The sequence below is a fragment of the Lepidothrix coronata genome, unplaced genomic scaffold, assembly GCF_001604755.1.
Source record: "Lepidothrix coronata isolate B3197 unplaced genomic scaffold, Lepidothrix_coronata-1.0 Scaffold33, whole genome shotgun sequence".
Classification (NCBI taxonomy): Eukaryota; Metazoa; Chordata; class Aves; order Passeriformes; family Pipridae; genus Lepidothrix; species Lepidothrix coronata.
The window spans coordinates 4,795,189-4,811,457 of NW_016690213.1; the positions used below are offsets into that span (position 1 = coordinate 4,795,189).

Genomic DNA, 16,269 nt, shown 5'->3' on the forward strand with positions numbered 1-16,269 from the left:
GGTATGAACAATAGCATTCTGTTATCTTGCTGAAGGTGCTGATTCTGTGAAAAATTGGGAGCACTTTGCCCTTTTTGTCCCTTTTTGAACTTTGACCAGTTGGTCAGGATTGATTATCAACCAGTTAGCAGATGCTAACTGCACTGCTTCTCATTTCACTAAACAAAGGTGTGTTAGACAACGGTTTCTTGCTCTGGCCAAGTCTCCAGGACACCACCCGTGAAATAAAATAGTTGAGGAGGAAGCTAAGAGCTTACCTATGGAGCTGAGTGAGAAGGGAGGTGTGGAGAACAATGGATTTGTTCAAAATGAGGCTTTTGATGACAAGGAAACAGATACCAGTAGCCAAGAAGAAATGCCAAAACCGTGTGCTGTTGATGTGGACCCGGTGGCTGAGGAAGATACAGTGCTGAAGCCTTATGCCGGGATGCCAAAGGAGGTCTTGCTGAAGTTCTCCAGCCAAGCCCGGTACAGAATCACCAGGGAGATTCTCTTCTGGCTCATAATTGCTGCTGCTGCTGCACTTGTGTGTGCTACGATTGCAATTATTGCTCTCTCTCCAAAGTGCCTTGACTGGTGGCAAGCTGGTCCTGTTTATCAGATCTATCCTCGTTCCTTCAAGGACAGCAACATGGATGGGAATGGGGATCTGAAAGGTGGGTCAGTTTTCATTCTTGGTATGTACAAAGCTGTGTGTGTGTGTATGAAGAACATAACCAATAGAAAAATACAGTCCAACAGACAAAGCCACCGTAATGGAGAGGGGAAAGAAAAGTAGTCTGGCAACATTAATGGTAACTCACATTGTCATGAATAAATCCAGGAGTTGCTTGCTCAAGTTGTTAACCCTAAGCCTGGAGTTAGGATGGATGTTATAATGGAGAGATGGGGCTGAGAGCACGCAGCAACACAGCTGCCATCAGAGTAAAATACCTCCACAAAACTTAGGCCAGTCAGGAGGATGGGTGGTGCTGAGCTGCTTTTGTTTTTTATGTTTGGCTGCTTTTCCTACGGAAGACTAAAACTGACAAAGAGGAGAGAAAGATGTGTTACTTCTTGTTTTGCTCCTGGTCTAGCTGTTTCTTAGCTCTTAAGAATGCATGGACAATGCCACTTACTGGTAGCTTAGCTGAGACTGCCTTGTAGAAAGAGGCTTAACACCAAAATGGACAATACATTTCTAAAGCAGAAGCACTAGCCACGCTATGCTCTACTGGCAAGTGAAGAGCAAAAACTGTTTCTGTGGCTGCACGCCAGTAGTACATGTTAGGAAGATGAAAAGATTTGGGTTTAAAAGTACTGGGGGAGGTTGCAGTGAGGTGTCCTTAGAAAACACAACAGAAAAACCCCATAAGAGACTTTTCCTAAGTCAGGAAAAAACTGGGATCTTTACATTAACATTGTGCTTCCCTTTGGGTGGTCTGAGGATTAACTGATGTTCTTTGAAATGGGAAAGCAATGCTGTTACTGCTTTTTAACAAAATATAGGAGCTTGTTTTCAGAAGCGGGTGTTAAATTTATTAAATGAAATAGTAAATATTTTATAATATTGAATGTAAATTTGTTTTTATCTAACCTTTTTGATTCCTGCCTTATCTTCCATGTAAAATTGGCTTTGAATGGTTTCTATTCTGTGATCTCATGCTATCCCTGAAGAAAGGTCAAGACTGTCCTGCTACCTGAGATCAGTAAAAACAAGGGATAGTTATGTATTGAGGAGACCTGTGTACTATCTTTGAGAGCCCATGCCAAACTTAAACAAAAATCTTTTGTCTTTTCTAAACAGATTATGCCTTTTTCTTTTTAAATAGGCATCCAAGAAAAACTGGACCATATTACATATTTGAATATAAAAACCATCTGGATCACCTCTTTCTTTAAGTCCCCTTTAAAAGACCTTGGATATGGAGCTGAAGACTTCTATGATGTTGATCCCATTTTTGGATCAATGAGTGATTTTGACAATCTGATTGCAGCCATACATGACAGAGGTAAGCTGCACCTCTGAGCAAAGTAACTCTATTAAAAAGATGTACCTTACAGTGCAAGGTTATAACCTGAGATTTCAGTTTGTGCACCTGGCAATTCCCCCCTTGGTGGCGTTGAGCAGAAGCAGATGGAGGTGCCAGCAAAGGGTACAAGTGAACTCCACAGCAACATGAGCTCTGGGATTGCAGTGTCCTGCCCTTTGGTGCCAGGGGAGTGCTGGGAGCAGGACTGAAGGCACAGGGAGCTGCAGCAGCAGCATTGGGTGGCTGCCTGTCCTCTGCAAGGCATGGTCCCCTCCGAGGGTGTGTGTGGGTGGTGGGCTGGCACACCATCCGTGCTCCCTTGTCCATATGTTATGGGCATCCAGAGTCTGGGGATCAAGGCTGAGGTGCAGTTGTTTCTGACTGAACATGCAGGAACATGCACGCACTTCCTGTAATTGCATCCTTGGTTTGCTGCGTTTATGCCTTAGACAAAATGTTTGCTTAGGTGTTTCTTCTTACAGCTGTTGAGCTGAAGGGAAAATGGTTTGCCAGTCCAAAAACATTTGAGATTTCAGTAAAATGTCTAGCCTTTAGGGAGGGTGATGAATATGTGTTCCCTGTTGCTAGACTGGTGAAGTGCCTTTCCCACCTGGGAGGTGTGAGACAGATGTTGAAGTCAGAGTTAGTGGAAGTGGTTCATAACAGCAGAAATCTGTTCTGATTTTTTTCTTCACCCTTCCTTCCCTTCCAGGCAACATGCTGGGGGGAACAGTACCAGCAAGATGTCTTCCAGCTACTAGCAAACTTTAATGAGTCTAACTGTTTTGATTTTTAAGGGCTGAAGGTGATAATGGATTTAATACCAAACCACACAAGTGACAAACACCGATGGTTTCAGCTGAGTCGCAACCGGACTGGGAAGTACACAGATTACTACATCTGGCAGGACTGCATGGAGGCTGCTGGTTCAGTCATTCCTCCAAACAACTGGGTAAATACGGGATGGGACATATGCAAATCCCAGGCTGGATGCAGGCTGCCACAGAGCAAAAGCAGCTGTATAGCATGATTGTCCCAATGTATGCTGGGTTATAAGTGACAGCTGAGAGGTGCAAACTGATGTTTCTACATGGGCTAGTGCAGATTAACATGTAAACCAGATGGGGGGGAAGTTCCTAATTTAAACAGAATTTTTAAAATTACTTGTGTTTCTTTACCTCAGTGTTAATCTTCATTCATTAAACAAACACAGAAAAGAGTAATTGTGCAAGAGTTGTTCACACGTGCCCCCTTCTGTGTCTGGGTACTCTGCTCTAGAAACTTCATGTCAGCTCCTCTGAAATCGTGGTTGGTGAGGAAGGAAACAAAACAATGTGTTCTTGGCTTTTTTATTATTTTTTTTTTCTGGAAGGTGATCAGGCCAGAAAGTGTGTTGTCTATTTCAAACAGATTTATTTGAAATTTGAACTGATAGGTCCATGTGTAAGAACTTGTATATTCTAAAAACTCAAGGTAGAATTAATACTTTGTACCAGTTAATATAATTTCTCTCTAAACTTAGAGTCTTAAGAGCTACCTTAGCTTTTGGGATCTTCTATTACAGAGATGATGATAAAGTTAACATTTTTAACATGTTGACTGTTGTTGGTGCTTCAAAGGGATAATACCAGATTGCAGAAAACTCTAAGTTAACTAAAGCCTTTTTTACTAAGTTTTAGGGAAAGCAATTCCAAAATAAATGCTCCCAGACATGTTTTCCCCCTCTATTCCAAATAATTCCCAATGAAAGTCTACTTAATAAAAAAAAATCCCCATAATGTTGAACAAGAAACACATGTGGCAAAGCACAACTAAAGGGAGAGCAGCTAATAGGAAAAAGAAAGTAAAAACCTAAATATCTACTCACAAGGTAGCCCATTGATTAGGCATTTTGTGCTTTATATTATATGCTTGTAATGCTGCACATTTTAAAGTATGCCTAGAAGTAAATGAGGAGTTTCTTATTCTCTCCTTCTCTTACATGAACAGGTGAGTGTCTTTGGGAATTCCAGCTGGCAGTTTGATGATGTGAGAAAGCAATGTTATTTTCATCAGTTTGGGAAAGAACAGCCAGACTTGAATTTTCGCAACCTTGATGTCCAACAAGAAATCCATGTAAGTATATAACCCACTGCTGCTGACCCAACAGCAAAGCAGCTGTTTGTACACTTGATTTCTCTGATTATTTGTGATGCACAATTTGCAGCCTAGGTGGAAGTAATTCAAGGATTGTAACATATGTAAACAATTGAAATAAAAAACTGTCTAGAAAAACATTAAGTTTATAAGCAAAATTTAGGCTTTGTACTGTAATGCTTCCAGTATCTACTTTACTCCAGTCTTTTTAATTTAAAAGCAAACAAGGAACTGGCAAAAAAATCTGAATAAAATCATCCTTGAGTGGTAGTACAGGTGGTGTTGCAGTCCTCTGGATTTTAAGACGGGACAGCTACTGCGTTTTTTTGCCGACTTAACTCCCTTGCTCTCACAAGAGCCTGGCAAGATCTTGATGTTTTTCTTTGGAACAGGCTATTGTGCTTCAAAAGGAGTTCCCTTTCCCTGTCCCTTCCCACTAAAGTCTATCTTCAAATTGCTTTGATGCTTCAGGACCCCTCTACTTTTCAGACTAAACTTATGTGCAAACTGTTCATACTTAGCTCCTTGTGAATCATACCTGTCCTTCAGCTGAAAGGGGTTTTTCCCACGCTTGTTTATGCTTATTTGGTTTTCAGGTCTTGTCAAGGTAGATTAAGTGGGGAGGGATTTTCCAGTCTTCCCTGGAGAGAGACTCTCCATCTCTTTGTTTAGCCGCTGCTTAGTCCCTGTATCACTTCCATCCTGAGGTTTTTCTCAAATGCAGATGGCCAGAATTTAACAAATTGACCTGAAGAGATGTCTGGGCAGAATCCTGTACATTGGCGTAGGTGCTTCTCCCTCTAGGCCCCAAGATTTCTCTTAACTTGCTTTGAAGTTGGTGCTAGTACTCAAATAATGCAATATGACTGCTGTCTGGAGGTTGTTAACTGTGTGCCCCTCTACATCAAAAGCCGAGGACGAAGGCACTTCATGTTGTATCCAGGGCAACAATTAATGGAAGGATTGATATGGAAGGAAAAACTGCTTCTGCACTGAAGCCTGTGCAGAGCTGATGTGCTCAAGTGGAGAGAAGTTTTTATCTCTCTTGATACAAGGACTGTTAATTAGCCAGTCAAATGTGGGAATGGCACCTTGTTCTAGCAGAGAAATGTTTGTATTTTCAAGAAAGCTGAGGCAGTGCTGATTTGAATTACAAGGAGTGCCTGGGCTTGTGGATAAGGGAGAGAGTTTCCATCTGTCAACATGTCTGATGACTTTAAAGAGGAAAAAGAGTGATGAGAGTGTTTTCACAGTGAGAGTGCTTTTACTATGGGAAGGTGGTGGTGCTCAGATGGAATCTCATGTCTGTCTGTTTGCATCATGTCTCCCAGAAGACAACATAGAATGGATTAAAATATGGGGAAGTGGGCCTGAACATGGGGAGTCTGACAAGTGCTGCTTCTTTTTCCCCCTTCCTTAAAGTTGTAGCTCATCAGGTAGTACAGCTACTTCAAGTGTTTCGATTTAATCCTAGAATGTTTGCTACTTTGAACTGTTCAATTTTGGTGCATTTCTTTGGTGCATTTCTTGGGCAGTAGTCTCCACAGCTGCCCAGCCCTACTGGGATGGTCTCATAAGATCTGTGAAGCCTCTCCCCTCACCACATGAGTACTGCATGCACTTGAAGAAACAAATCACTGCTGGTCATACTTTTTAACTAAATAATGAAACAAGACTGCTTTTGAGACTGGGTCTTTGAGGAACTTTGCTAGTAACCTCTCTGTGCCTTGATACTTCCCTCAATGCCATGTCTTGCCATTTGCACCTTCTTTCCATAGCATCACACTTTTTAATTGTCTTGGCTAACTATTTTTTTTCATGGTACCCGAGACATTACTGAGGCTCCAGTAGCAAAAAGATGACATGAAAACTAGTAAGTTTGGCCTGGTAACACCAGCCTTTGGTAAATGCTTATGAATGTCACATTGAAGAAGAATCTTTATCTTGTATTTTAATTCAAAATCCTGTTCCAGAAGGTTAGGAGGACTGAGCAGGAAGCAAATGGACTTTTGCAGAGAAGCTTAAGTCTTTGGTTTAGCCATGCAAGGGCATGCAAGAACAGGGAAACTTAGCAGCCAGCACGTTGAAGCTTTCTTATGTAAAAGATGTAGATTGATCGCAGTGAGAACCATGTCAGTACTTGATATTTGCAGTGCTGATACCTGGTGCTGCTTTTGTGCTGAGCACAGGCATAAGTGTGGATGTTTTTGGGTAGATTCAGTATTGGACAGCCACCATACTGGAGCTGCTGCTTTCAGAATGGTGCCTCGAGAAAGTGCAGCTCAGTGAGGCAGAGTCTTTATTTGCCAAACAAAAATCTGTAAAGCTTGAGTGTGGACTAGTTCCAGTCCAGCCTATTCAGGCAAGCGTACTTCATACATTTTAAAAAAGGCAATTCAATAGCTGTCTTTAAAAAATATATAAAAAAAGGGTTTTTTTCTCAGATGAAGACAAGTATCGCATCTAAAAGAACATTTGCAGAAACCACTCGAGGGACTGAACTTTAGACTTCTTTTGTTAAAACTAGAGCAATTGAAACTGTAGTAATATAATGGCTATTGAAGGAGGATATAATTTTACTAACAGTGACTAACCTCTCGATTTGATAGTGAAATTATAAATCAATAGCATTTGTAATTGTTGGATAATAATTTTTTGTGTTCCCGCAAATAAATAACCCTAAAAATAAAATAGAAAAAAAAATCCTCATCAGTCAAATAAGAGAGAACAAATGTTTTAAGAGCTCTATTGTGTAAAAGAAAATTGGTGGCACGAGGTCTGTGCAGAACAACATATTCTTGCATATCTGAATCAATGCGTTCTAATTGTGTGCAGCCATGAACGAGTATTCACCAACAACAGCGCTTAGCATGAGCCCAATTGTTTTGATGGATGAGATTAGAAGCATCTTTTAGCGAGTCACGCCCTGGTTTAGGTCTCCTGAATTATGAGAGAAGTTACAGACCGGTTGTTTTCTTTTTTATACTGGATGAAATAATAAGACCTACTTTATTTAGATCTTATTTGACCTTAGATCAACAAAATTCTTTTTGACTTCTTGAAAAATTTGAAGTACCAATTTAAAAATAAATTGTTACATATTAATATTTCCTAGAAGGTTTAGCTTTCTTTTTAAGACTATACTGTTTCAAATGGGGTGGGCTCACTTGAACTTCTCAATTTTTACCTTTGTCTAGGATATTATAAAATTTTGGCTCAACAAAGGAATTGATGGATTTAGTTTCAGCACTGTTAAATTTCTCTTAGAAGCAACGCATCTCCGAGATGAACCTCAAGTGAACAAGTCTCAAAATGGAGTAATGTATATGTTCTGTCTTTGCTTTTTTCCTGTGTTTCCTACGGAGACAAAAGAGTGTATGTTTTTACTCTTTTGGGTCTTAACTGTGCCTGTAGGAAAACTGGGTCAGCCATGTCCCTTGGAAAGTGGGTGGGCACTCTGCAGAAGGAGCGCTCACAAGAAAGAAGCCTGGTGGGCTGGGGCTGTAGGTCAGTGAGATACCTGCTAGCAGGAGCTCTGTGGGTGTAAGAATTGTCCATATACACTTTGTTTTTCTGTTCTGACGCTGTTGCTTTGAATTTTCTCTTTAAAATAATTTGCTTTTCAATTCACATTCTAAAAAGACAAATCCTGTGATTTTTAGTAGTTGATTGGTTGTCTTTTGGGAGCCTGCTACAGGAGGTAAGGTCAGAGATCTTGCCTGCTTGGGATTCTGTAGCAGTTACTAGCATATATTTCTTCTACATTGCAAATAAGAATTGGAGAAAAACTAAAAGAAAAACCCTCATATTGGCAGTATGTCACAGTGAGAAGTGGCCAGACGCACTCAAAAGCATGAACACTGTTACTTATGCTATTTGCTTTTGCTGTGGTAGTGAACTTGGTGATGTTCCCAGATACTTTCAGCATTAAAATGCTGTTCCCCTGTGGAGGTGAGGATCACATAAAACTGGTCAGCTCCACAAGTGTTGTTGTTGTGGTACCTTATCAAGGCGCTGTCCATCTTTCCAGCCTGGTGTGTGGCCACAGCACCTGCTGTGCTCGCTGCTGCAGATAGGCTCAGTTGGCTAGTGCTCCCCTCCTGGATGATGGGATCCAAAATAACCAGCCTTCTGCTGTTGTATCTTTGGAGTTTCTCAAGTGCAGCTCAGCTCTGCACTGTCAGAGTTAGTATGCTAAACTCATTCCAGTTAAAATTTATGTGGACTGGTGCACTGTCTCAGGAAGGGATGGGAAGAACTTGGAGAGTTGTGAAGTCTAAAATACTGATGAACTAATGGGAAATACTCTATCCTTCTTTAAGGAGACTATCACAGCCTATTCCCAGCTCTACCATGACTACACAACCACACAAGTTGGTATGCATGATATCATCCGTAGCTTCCGTCAGACCATGAATGAGTTCAGCAGAGAACCTGGTCGATACAGGTAATCATTATTACACCTGCTGAATTTTTCTCCACTATTCATCACCTCCTGATAGTAATAAAATGTTTGGGTTTTTTAATATAATACGCCACAAAAATGCGCAAATCCTCAAATGCAAATAGTAGGGCATAGGCTATATTATCTCTTCCCCAGTGTGTGAGGAAAGGAAAGGAATTGGCCCTGTTAGCTCTGCTCAGTCTATGGGCTGTACAAGACTAAGCAGAATGGGCAATCACTCTGATCACAGAGACTCTGTAATTCATCAACCCCGTGCCTGCTCTACTGTATAGTTTTAATAGTGCAGTTCAAGTCAGACACACAGTCAGAGATTGTTAAAGTCACAGAATGGTTGAGTTTGGTAAGGAGCTCTGGAGGTGCTCTGGTCCAAAGCTCCTGCTTATTAGAGCACCTAGGGCTGGTTGCCCAGGAATTTGTCCAGATGACTTTTGAACATCTCCAAGAATGGAAACTCTGCTTTTTACTACAAGGAGTCTTTCCTCATAGGAGAGATCTTTCAGTCCCTAATGGGCTCAGTGGCTTCTTGCTGGACTCTCTCCAGTACACCCATGTCTGTACTGGGGAGCCCAGAACTGGACACCATGCTCCAAGTGTGGCCTCACCAGTACAAAGCAGAGGGAGAGAATCACCTCCCTCGACCTTCTGGCAACACTCCTTCTAATGCAGCCCAGGATACCATAAGCCACCTTCGAGGGCACATTGATAGTTCATGGTCAACTTGGGGGCTCCCCAGGTCCTGTTTTGTGAAGGAAAGCTGGAAATTGCTGGAATGGGCCATGTGGACGTGAATTCAGAAAGATAAGACTTCAGGCAAATACTTTAGCCTTGTGTCGACTGTTGTAGATTTTTCATCTGCAATTTCCAAGAAATATTTCTCCTTGACTTCTCGTCTGCTTTACAAAACATTGTTTCTCTGTATTAATCCTTTTTGATGGGGAGGAGGGAAGTGAATGTAATGCTTAATGTTCTATATTAAACCATTCCTAGCTTCCTTCTTTTTTGTGCAACAAAGAATGAGCCAAAAAAGTTATTTGTGTACTTCTTTTTAGATTTATGGGTGCTGGTGATGATGAAAAGGAAGACATTGAAGCAACAATGACGTATTATGGAACAACTTTCATCCAAGAAGCAGATTTTCCCTTCAATTTCAACCTAATGAACATGAAAAATCTATCAGGCAACAGTATTTTTGAAGCCGTTGACTCGTGGATGAAAAACATGCCTGTGGGAAAATGGCCAAACTGGGCTGTAAGTTCTAGACCAACTCTTACAGGAAGGGCTCGTTCCTGTTATGGTGATAGAAGCCCCACCCCACAGACACACACTGATTTCAGTGGGATCAGCAGCAGCCTGAGCCCGTGACTGGGCTATAGTTGCTGTCCACGTGAAAGCTCTGAGCTGCTGCAGTTGCAGTTGTTGGCACCAGCCGGCTCTCCCGCCCATCAATAACAGTTACACTCCCCGTGCAACGGTGACAGAAGGCAATTTATGATCATGCCTCTCCCTCAGTGTCTCCAATGTAGGATGCGGCACTGGGTTAAAAGACTAGTGAGAATGGAATCAGTATAATTATCTTTGACCATAAACTGACTCACTGCAATGGATTCTGGAACCCTCCCAGGGCCAGGGCAGAACAGAGCAGGCAGCTGAGGGCAGTTAACTTAAAACCTGCTCGTCTTTGTTAGGAAGCACGTTTGGAATGTGTAAGGGATCTTTTCAAAACAAGCAGAGCAGTTTTCACACAGCAGAGAAAATGGCAGAAATCCGAGGGACTGTAATTGTGGAGAGTTGTTACTTGTTATCTTTCCATCACTTCTGCCTTGTGGTGCTGGCAGGACTTCTGTGTACTACATTATTTGGGACAGAAGTTTGTAATGGCACCAAGATAAGGATAAAGCACTTCACAGCCCTGGATGGGAAAGAAATAGAAGAAAAAAAATAATCTACTGCCATGTGAAATTAGTTAATCAGTTTCACATATGCATGAAATTTTATAATGTATGTTTAACAGAGTGTTGTTTTCTTCAGGTTGGAAGCCCTAATGCTGCTCGGATTTCATCTCGCATTGGGAAGGAGTATGTCAATGTTATGAATATGCTGCTTTTAACCCTGCCTGGAACTCCTGTAACTTACTATGGTGAAGAAATAGGCATGGAGGACATTGTATCAGAAAATGTAAGTGAAGAGCATGTGAACTCCGATCCTGTTGTTGTTTAGTTCCAAATAACAGAACTTTCAAAAACCCAGGAACTTTTGTTTTGTTAACCAAACCCAGGTTTTCTCACTGCTTAGATAGTTTTCCATGTTCCTCATGGCAAAACCGTTGGACCACATGCACAAATGGCCAGGTCAGAGATCAGAACCAAGGTCCGGATGTGGGTCTGAACTGCTAGATTTTAATTATGTTTCCTGATTTCTGTCCTTCTCCAGATCAGTCTTGCATGGTTTGCAGTGGTGTTGCTTTGCTTCCCTTCAGCAGGAAGGGCAGCCAGTGCCAACACTGGGCCTGGGCTAATGGTTAGGAGAGGTGTGTTACAGTCATATGAGGCAAGGGGTGCTGAGTAGCTATCTCCTTCCTCCCATGGAAGTACCCTAATCATTAGTTCAAAGGCCATTGTTTCCTGGCTGCTATTTAAAGGAAATCAGAGTTCATGAGAGATTGTAGCTACAGTCACCATCTCCTGCAGACCTTTTTACTCTGACTACAGAAAGGCACCTAAGCCACACCCATCTCCAGTGGGCCCATGCCCAGAAGGCATCTGCACAAAGGGGAGGGTGCCTGGTGGCAAGCAGAAGTGACTTTTGGTTGTCATGCTTAGTCTGTTCCTAAAAGGAACAGCTCACCTCTGCCTCTCATGATCATTTTTGAGCACTATGAGAATGTGGTCCTGTGGCAGATGCTGGTTTCACTGTGGAAAGCCTCTGTTAGGGAATAAGACAGCCTCTGACATGTTACAAATGGTGTTGGCTAGCTTTGTATCAAAGGGAAAGAGGTATTTGAAGCACAGGATCACCTCCAGGTTTGTCTGATTCAGATGTGAGGAAATGATTCTCTGATTTAAAAGGAAATCTCATTTCCTCTGAGAAACACCTAGGTCAAAGGACCTCCTGCATTTTCTTGTCACTGCTGCTTACTGCTGACAGTGATTCTCTTCAGAAAAGTGGCTCGCCTTTGGCTCCTCAGGGTTCACTCTCTTTTAGTGGCTACCCTGTGGCTCACGGCTTTGGAACAATGCAAACCCACCCTTCACTCCATTTGGAAAGGAAGGTTCCCTGATTATCGGGTGTCTTTGAAAGATGGAGAGTATTTGCTCAGGATATAGTGTTTAGGCCCAGCATTTAAAACACTTCAGGAGACACTGAAAGAAGTAAAAATGAGAGGCAGCATTACTAGTGTTGAAAACTTGGGATTTTTTTTCCTCCTGCTTTTCAGAATATGCTAAAAAGGAGAAACCCATTATTTGTAATGTCACAAAGCAAAGTGACAATTTCTTTTGTTAGGCTGCTGTTCTGACAGATTGTATTGAAAAGTGCCCTTTATATGAAAAACAGTTTTCATGGAAAACAAACACTCAAAGTATGTGCAAAATATTTTATGCCCTCTTATATCATTAAATTTAAGTGTCAGATCTTTTGGCAGCTCTTCAATAACAATGAGGAAGCTTTTTCAGAATTTTTCTGAATTCTTCAAAATGAGAACTTCAGACTTTTTACATCGACAGTTTTTAATCAGCTAAAAACTGGTTTTCAATAGTTTTGCACTTGGAAATAATAATTTTATCTTTTTAACACAAACAATCCTGTCCAAACTGTACCCCTTGCAAATGTAAGCTTGGAGAGTTCTAAGGAGAAAGATGTAATGGTTACAAAAGAACAAGACACTGAACAGCATTTATTAGTTGTTTACTGTTATTTTAACAGCATCCCTTCTTAGGACTCATTACCTCATATATTCACTCGATGCATATCTAGATATTTATTAGAATATCCTGGCTGTCATTAGTAAACTTTTATCCAACCATCTGTTGCAAAGGATTGCAACTCTAGTAGAGTTGTTTGGGAATTCCACATTTTACCAGTGATGCTGTATCTGAGACCATCCACTCCCCTCTATTTCAGGAACTGTCTTGGTTCTTATTTTCTCCTTAGAGTTGGGGCAGGATTACATTCTCCTTATTAAATTTTAACTTAAACCGAAGAAAGCAATACTGAAATGGTGACAATTTGGGAGATGTGAGAACATACTATTCAAAGAATACCTTTTCAATATGCTAATCAGCACTTTATTTTCTAGGTGACCTTTCCAGAGAAATCCCCCATGCAGTGGGATGGACAAGTTAATGCTGGTTTTACTGAAGGCAACAGTAGCTGGTTACCTGTTAACTCCAACTATGAAAGTGTAAATGTGGAAGTAGGTATCTGCATGTGTGACAAATTAATGGTTTAAAAATATTTTAACGTATCTGTTGTCCTCTGGCTTCCTTTTAGTAGTGAGCATTGACAGTAAGAACAGACTCAAGGGGGAAAAAAGGCACTGAATCCTCACAGGTTTTATTAGAAAAGGAATTCCTTGCACCAGCAAGGAGCCTACTTCATCTATATTCATTTAAGCAGAGCAACTGCAGTTGTGATGTTGATGTGGCAACTTGGCTCTTTAACATCCTTTTAATCCTTTTAATATCTGTGCTGGTTTAAAAGTAAACCAGTGGGAGAAATGAACCCAACTTGAAAGATTACAAGTCAGAGTTACAATTTACTAAGAAGATTACAATACAATGATACAGAGAAAACTGGTTTTAACCCCTAAAGACAGATGTATAACCCAGCACCCTGGGACAAAAACAGAACAATGTTTGTCAGCCCCTGTGCTGAGCACTACACAGCCCCTCTGGATGCAAAGTAAAAGGAAAGGAAAAGCTATTGGTCCAGATGATGGTCACAGTCCTGTTGAAGTAACGATTGCAGTCTTGTCAAGAGTGGCAGTTGCAGTCCTGTTGAAGTCCTGGTCCTTCTCTTGATCCAAGTGGTACCAGAAGTCCCCACACCTGAAGTTTATATATGCTCAAGTTCAGGTGGCAACATCCAGTATGTCCCCCAGGATGGGGAGTTTCACAATGGGTGATTTAACTCTGTGAGTCATGGGATATTTTTGGAATCTTTGATGGTCTAGTTGTTGTAGCTGTTTATGTCCATGGGCCACCAGTCCAAGGTGGCCCATTAGCAGAGATGACCCCTCAGGCTGGGTGTGAAGATGTTAATGCCTTTCTGGAGGGGAGTTATCACAGCTGAGTCATTGGTGTGAAAACAAAGAACACTCCCCTGCCTCACAGGGTTTCTTTAACACCCAGCTTGTAGCCTGAGGTGTCAGGTGTGCCCTGGGCAGCTGCTGCAAACAATTCATTTATTAACAGTCATCAGAAATGACATAGAGGGTGTAGAATACAGTTTTGGTTATACTCACATAGTGATAAACTGGTCCCTGCCCCTGTAACTAGGACAATATTAAATTGAAAACGGGTCTTTTTTTCCCCCCATTTCTATTGCCACAGAAAGCACTGTCTGTGTAACAAGAACTTAACACAGACTATCTCTAACACATGTAGAGCACTGAAGCAAGGAGATTTTGCTGACCTACAGTGCTGACCAGAAATGAAGACCAGAAAAAAAAAAATCTAAGATATCAAAAATATAAAACATGAAATAAACCCTGTGACTTCAGTAGATTAGACTCAAAGAAAAGGGTTCAGTGTCAAGCTTTGAATGGCTGCAGCTTTCTCCTGAATCAACAGTGCTAAAAGGAGGCTGTGGGGGAAAGCAATAGCGTTAGTGCTGGGGAATCATTGTGTCTAATAACCTGTGTCTCTGCCATTTCACAAACGCCTGGTAAGTGCGTGAGAAAAAGCAGTTTTCCAGTGAAATTTGTGGACAAATTAGAAGAGAGATAATTGTCAAAATCCAGTAGGCGCGTTCTCAGCAGACTGAGTGGGCGTGAGAGGGAAGCTGCATTCCCTACATGCAGTGCCAAGAACTGACCCTGTTCACACTGACTGTTGCAGATCCAGAGGACCTGGTCCAACTCAACCCTGAATTTGTACAGAGAGCTGTCGCAGCTTCGCAACAACGAGCTCCCCATCAATCGGGGCTGGATGTGCTACCTCTGGAATGACAGTAACGTGTTTGTGTATGTGAGGGAACTGGATGGGTTAGACAGAACCTTCATGATGGTCCTCAACTTCGGGCAGGAATCGACAATAGACCTGAAAGCTATAGTTCCTAATCTTCCCTCTGAAGCTGTTATAAGGCTAAGTACTAATTTTAGCAATGCTGGTAAAGCTGTCTCCACCAAACTAATTAAAACTGAAATGGGAGAAGGCCTGGTCCTCGAATATAAAACAGCAAAGCCTGTCCATACTATGGAAGCTTTTCAAGGGAAGTGTTTTGTGGCAGAAAAAGCTTGTTATTCCATGGCCTTAAATTTACTCTACATGAACTGTTAAGTACAGGAGTAGAATAACTAAGTTTTCGTGTTAATTTAGAAGATATTGGTTTCAAGGAAATGCTAAAAACATTCAGTTTTCTTTGGCTTTTCAAACTTTGTACAAAATAACCTGAAAACTAAAACAGACACCTAATCCTTTGTATGTGAATTGGTGATGAAAAGGAAAAAGTATGGTATAAACTCCCCTTTAGGGTCTGTGGAGAAGAAAAGTAAACCTCTAAAAAACTGTCCTGTTAAAGTGTGTGTATTTCTGGGAGGAAAGACAACAGTTGCTTTTTGGGTGCTACCCCTTACAGTTGCTGGTGATTAAGAGCTGGTTATTAAGAGCTCCAAAGCCTGTGGCAGTTCATAATAAATGTTTACAAATGTGTAGATTTGTGAAACTTATTCTAAAGGGGTGGCCCTGTATTTGTTAAAGCAGGTAAACACAAGCGGGACTGATATATATGGTTGTGGTGTCTTTTCTCTCAACTCTAACAGCTCTGATTATCCTCAAAGTTAGTAAGGAAAAGAACAAAATATAGCTAATACATCTAATTGTACACTCAGGACTGCATTTCAAATTGATTCCTCCCCTCCCTGCTGAATTAGAATACATTTGCATTCTCTTACTTCTCTTCCTACCCTAAGGCTGAGGTGAGGGGTGTGTACTTTAGATCAGAGTATGCAGCTGAAGCAACTGTCACAGCTGAAGCCGATTGTCACACTTGTGCTTTGATTTGCATTTGCTGCACCTACAAGTGGCTGATGTGGCCCAAAGGAAAAGTCAGCATTTGACTTGGTGCAGTCTGCTGTGGGCACAGGGGGGAACTTTGTTTTGGTTTGAGGGCAGTATGGCCACAGTGTATCTTCCACTTGCTGCTGGCCCTAGGTGTGCACCAAGCATGTATTTTAACAAGCAATGCACAGCTGGTTTGTGCCTTGCTTAGAGGGCAGCTAAGCTGTGAATTGGGCTGCTTCAGTGGGGGCATTCTTTTTGTTTTATCCTCTGGAGAGACTCTGGCATTATCCTCTGGGGCATTCATCTTGTCTTCCAGAGGCACTTTGGCACCTCCCTTTTAAGATTACCATGCTAGTTAAGGTAACTGCAGTATTTTTAATCTACTCAGATCAAAGAGTTCTGCTAAAGTTGCTGTTTTTGAGAGTCCATTTCTTTG

General features: G+C 41.5%; 1 protein-coding gene across 1 annotated transcript; it reads left to right on the forward strand.

Annotated features, from left to right (window-relative positions):
• The first annotated feature begins 126 nt into the window (after nt 1–126).
• Nucleotides 127–15,337, forward strand: SLC3A1 (solute carrier family 3 member 1). The gene is made up of 10 exons (XM_017811660.1): nt 127–656; nt 1,812–1,991; nt 2,810–2,964; nt 4,002–4,127; nt 7,346–7,465; nt 8,471–8,595; nt 9,663–9,861; nt 10,642–10,788; nt 12,908–13,024; nt 14,670–15,337. The coding sequence occupies exons 1-10, from the start codon at nt 260–262 to the stop codon at nt 15,108–15,110; spliced, it is 2,007 nt and encodes a 668-aa protein (XP_017667149.1). The 5' UTR covers nt 127–259; the 3' UTR covers nt 15,111–15,337.
• Nucleotides 15,338–16,269: the final 932 nt, after the last annotated feature.

Bases quoted from the DNA above. Each gene is read 5' to 3' on its own strand.
- SLC3A1 (XM_017811660.1), top strand. From the start codon at position 260: ATGGAGCTGAGTGAGAAGGGAGGTGTGGAGAACAATGGATTTGTTCAA. The intron at 7,466-8,470 runs GTAATGTATATG...TCCTTCTTTAAG, and splicing joins TGAACAAGTCTCAAAATGGA to GAGACTATCACAGCCTATTC. The intron at 10,789-12,907 runs GTAAGTGAAGAG...TTTATTTTCTAG, and splicing joins AGGACATTGTATCAGAAAAT to GTGACCTTTCCAGAGAAATC.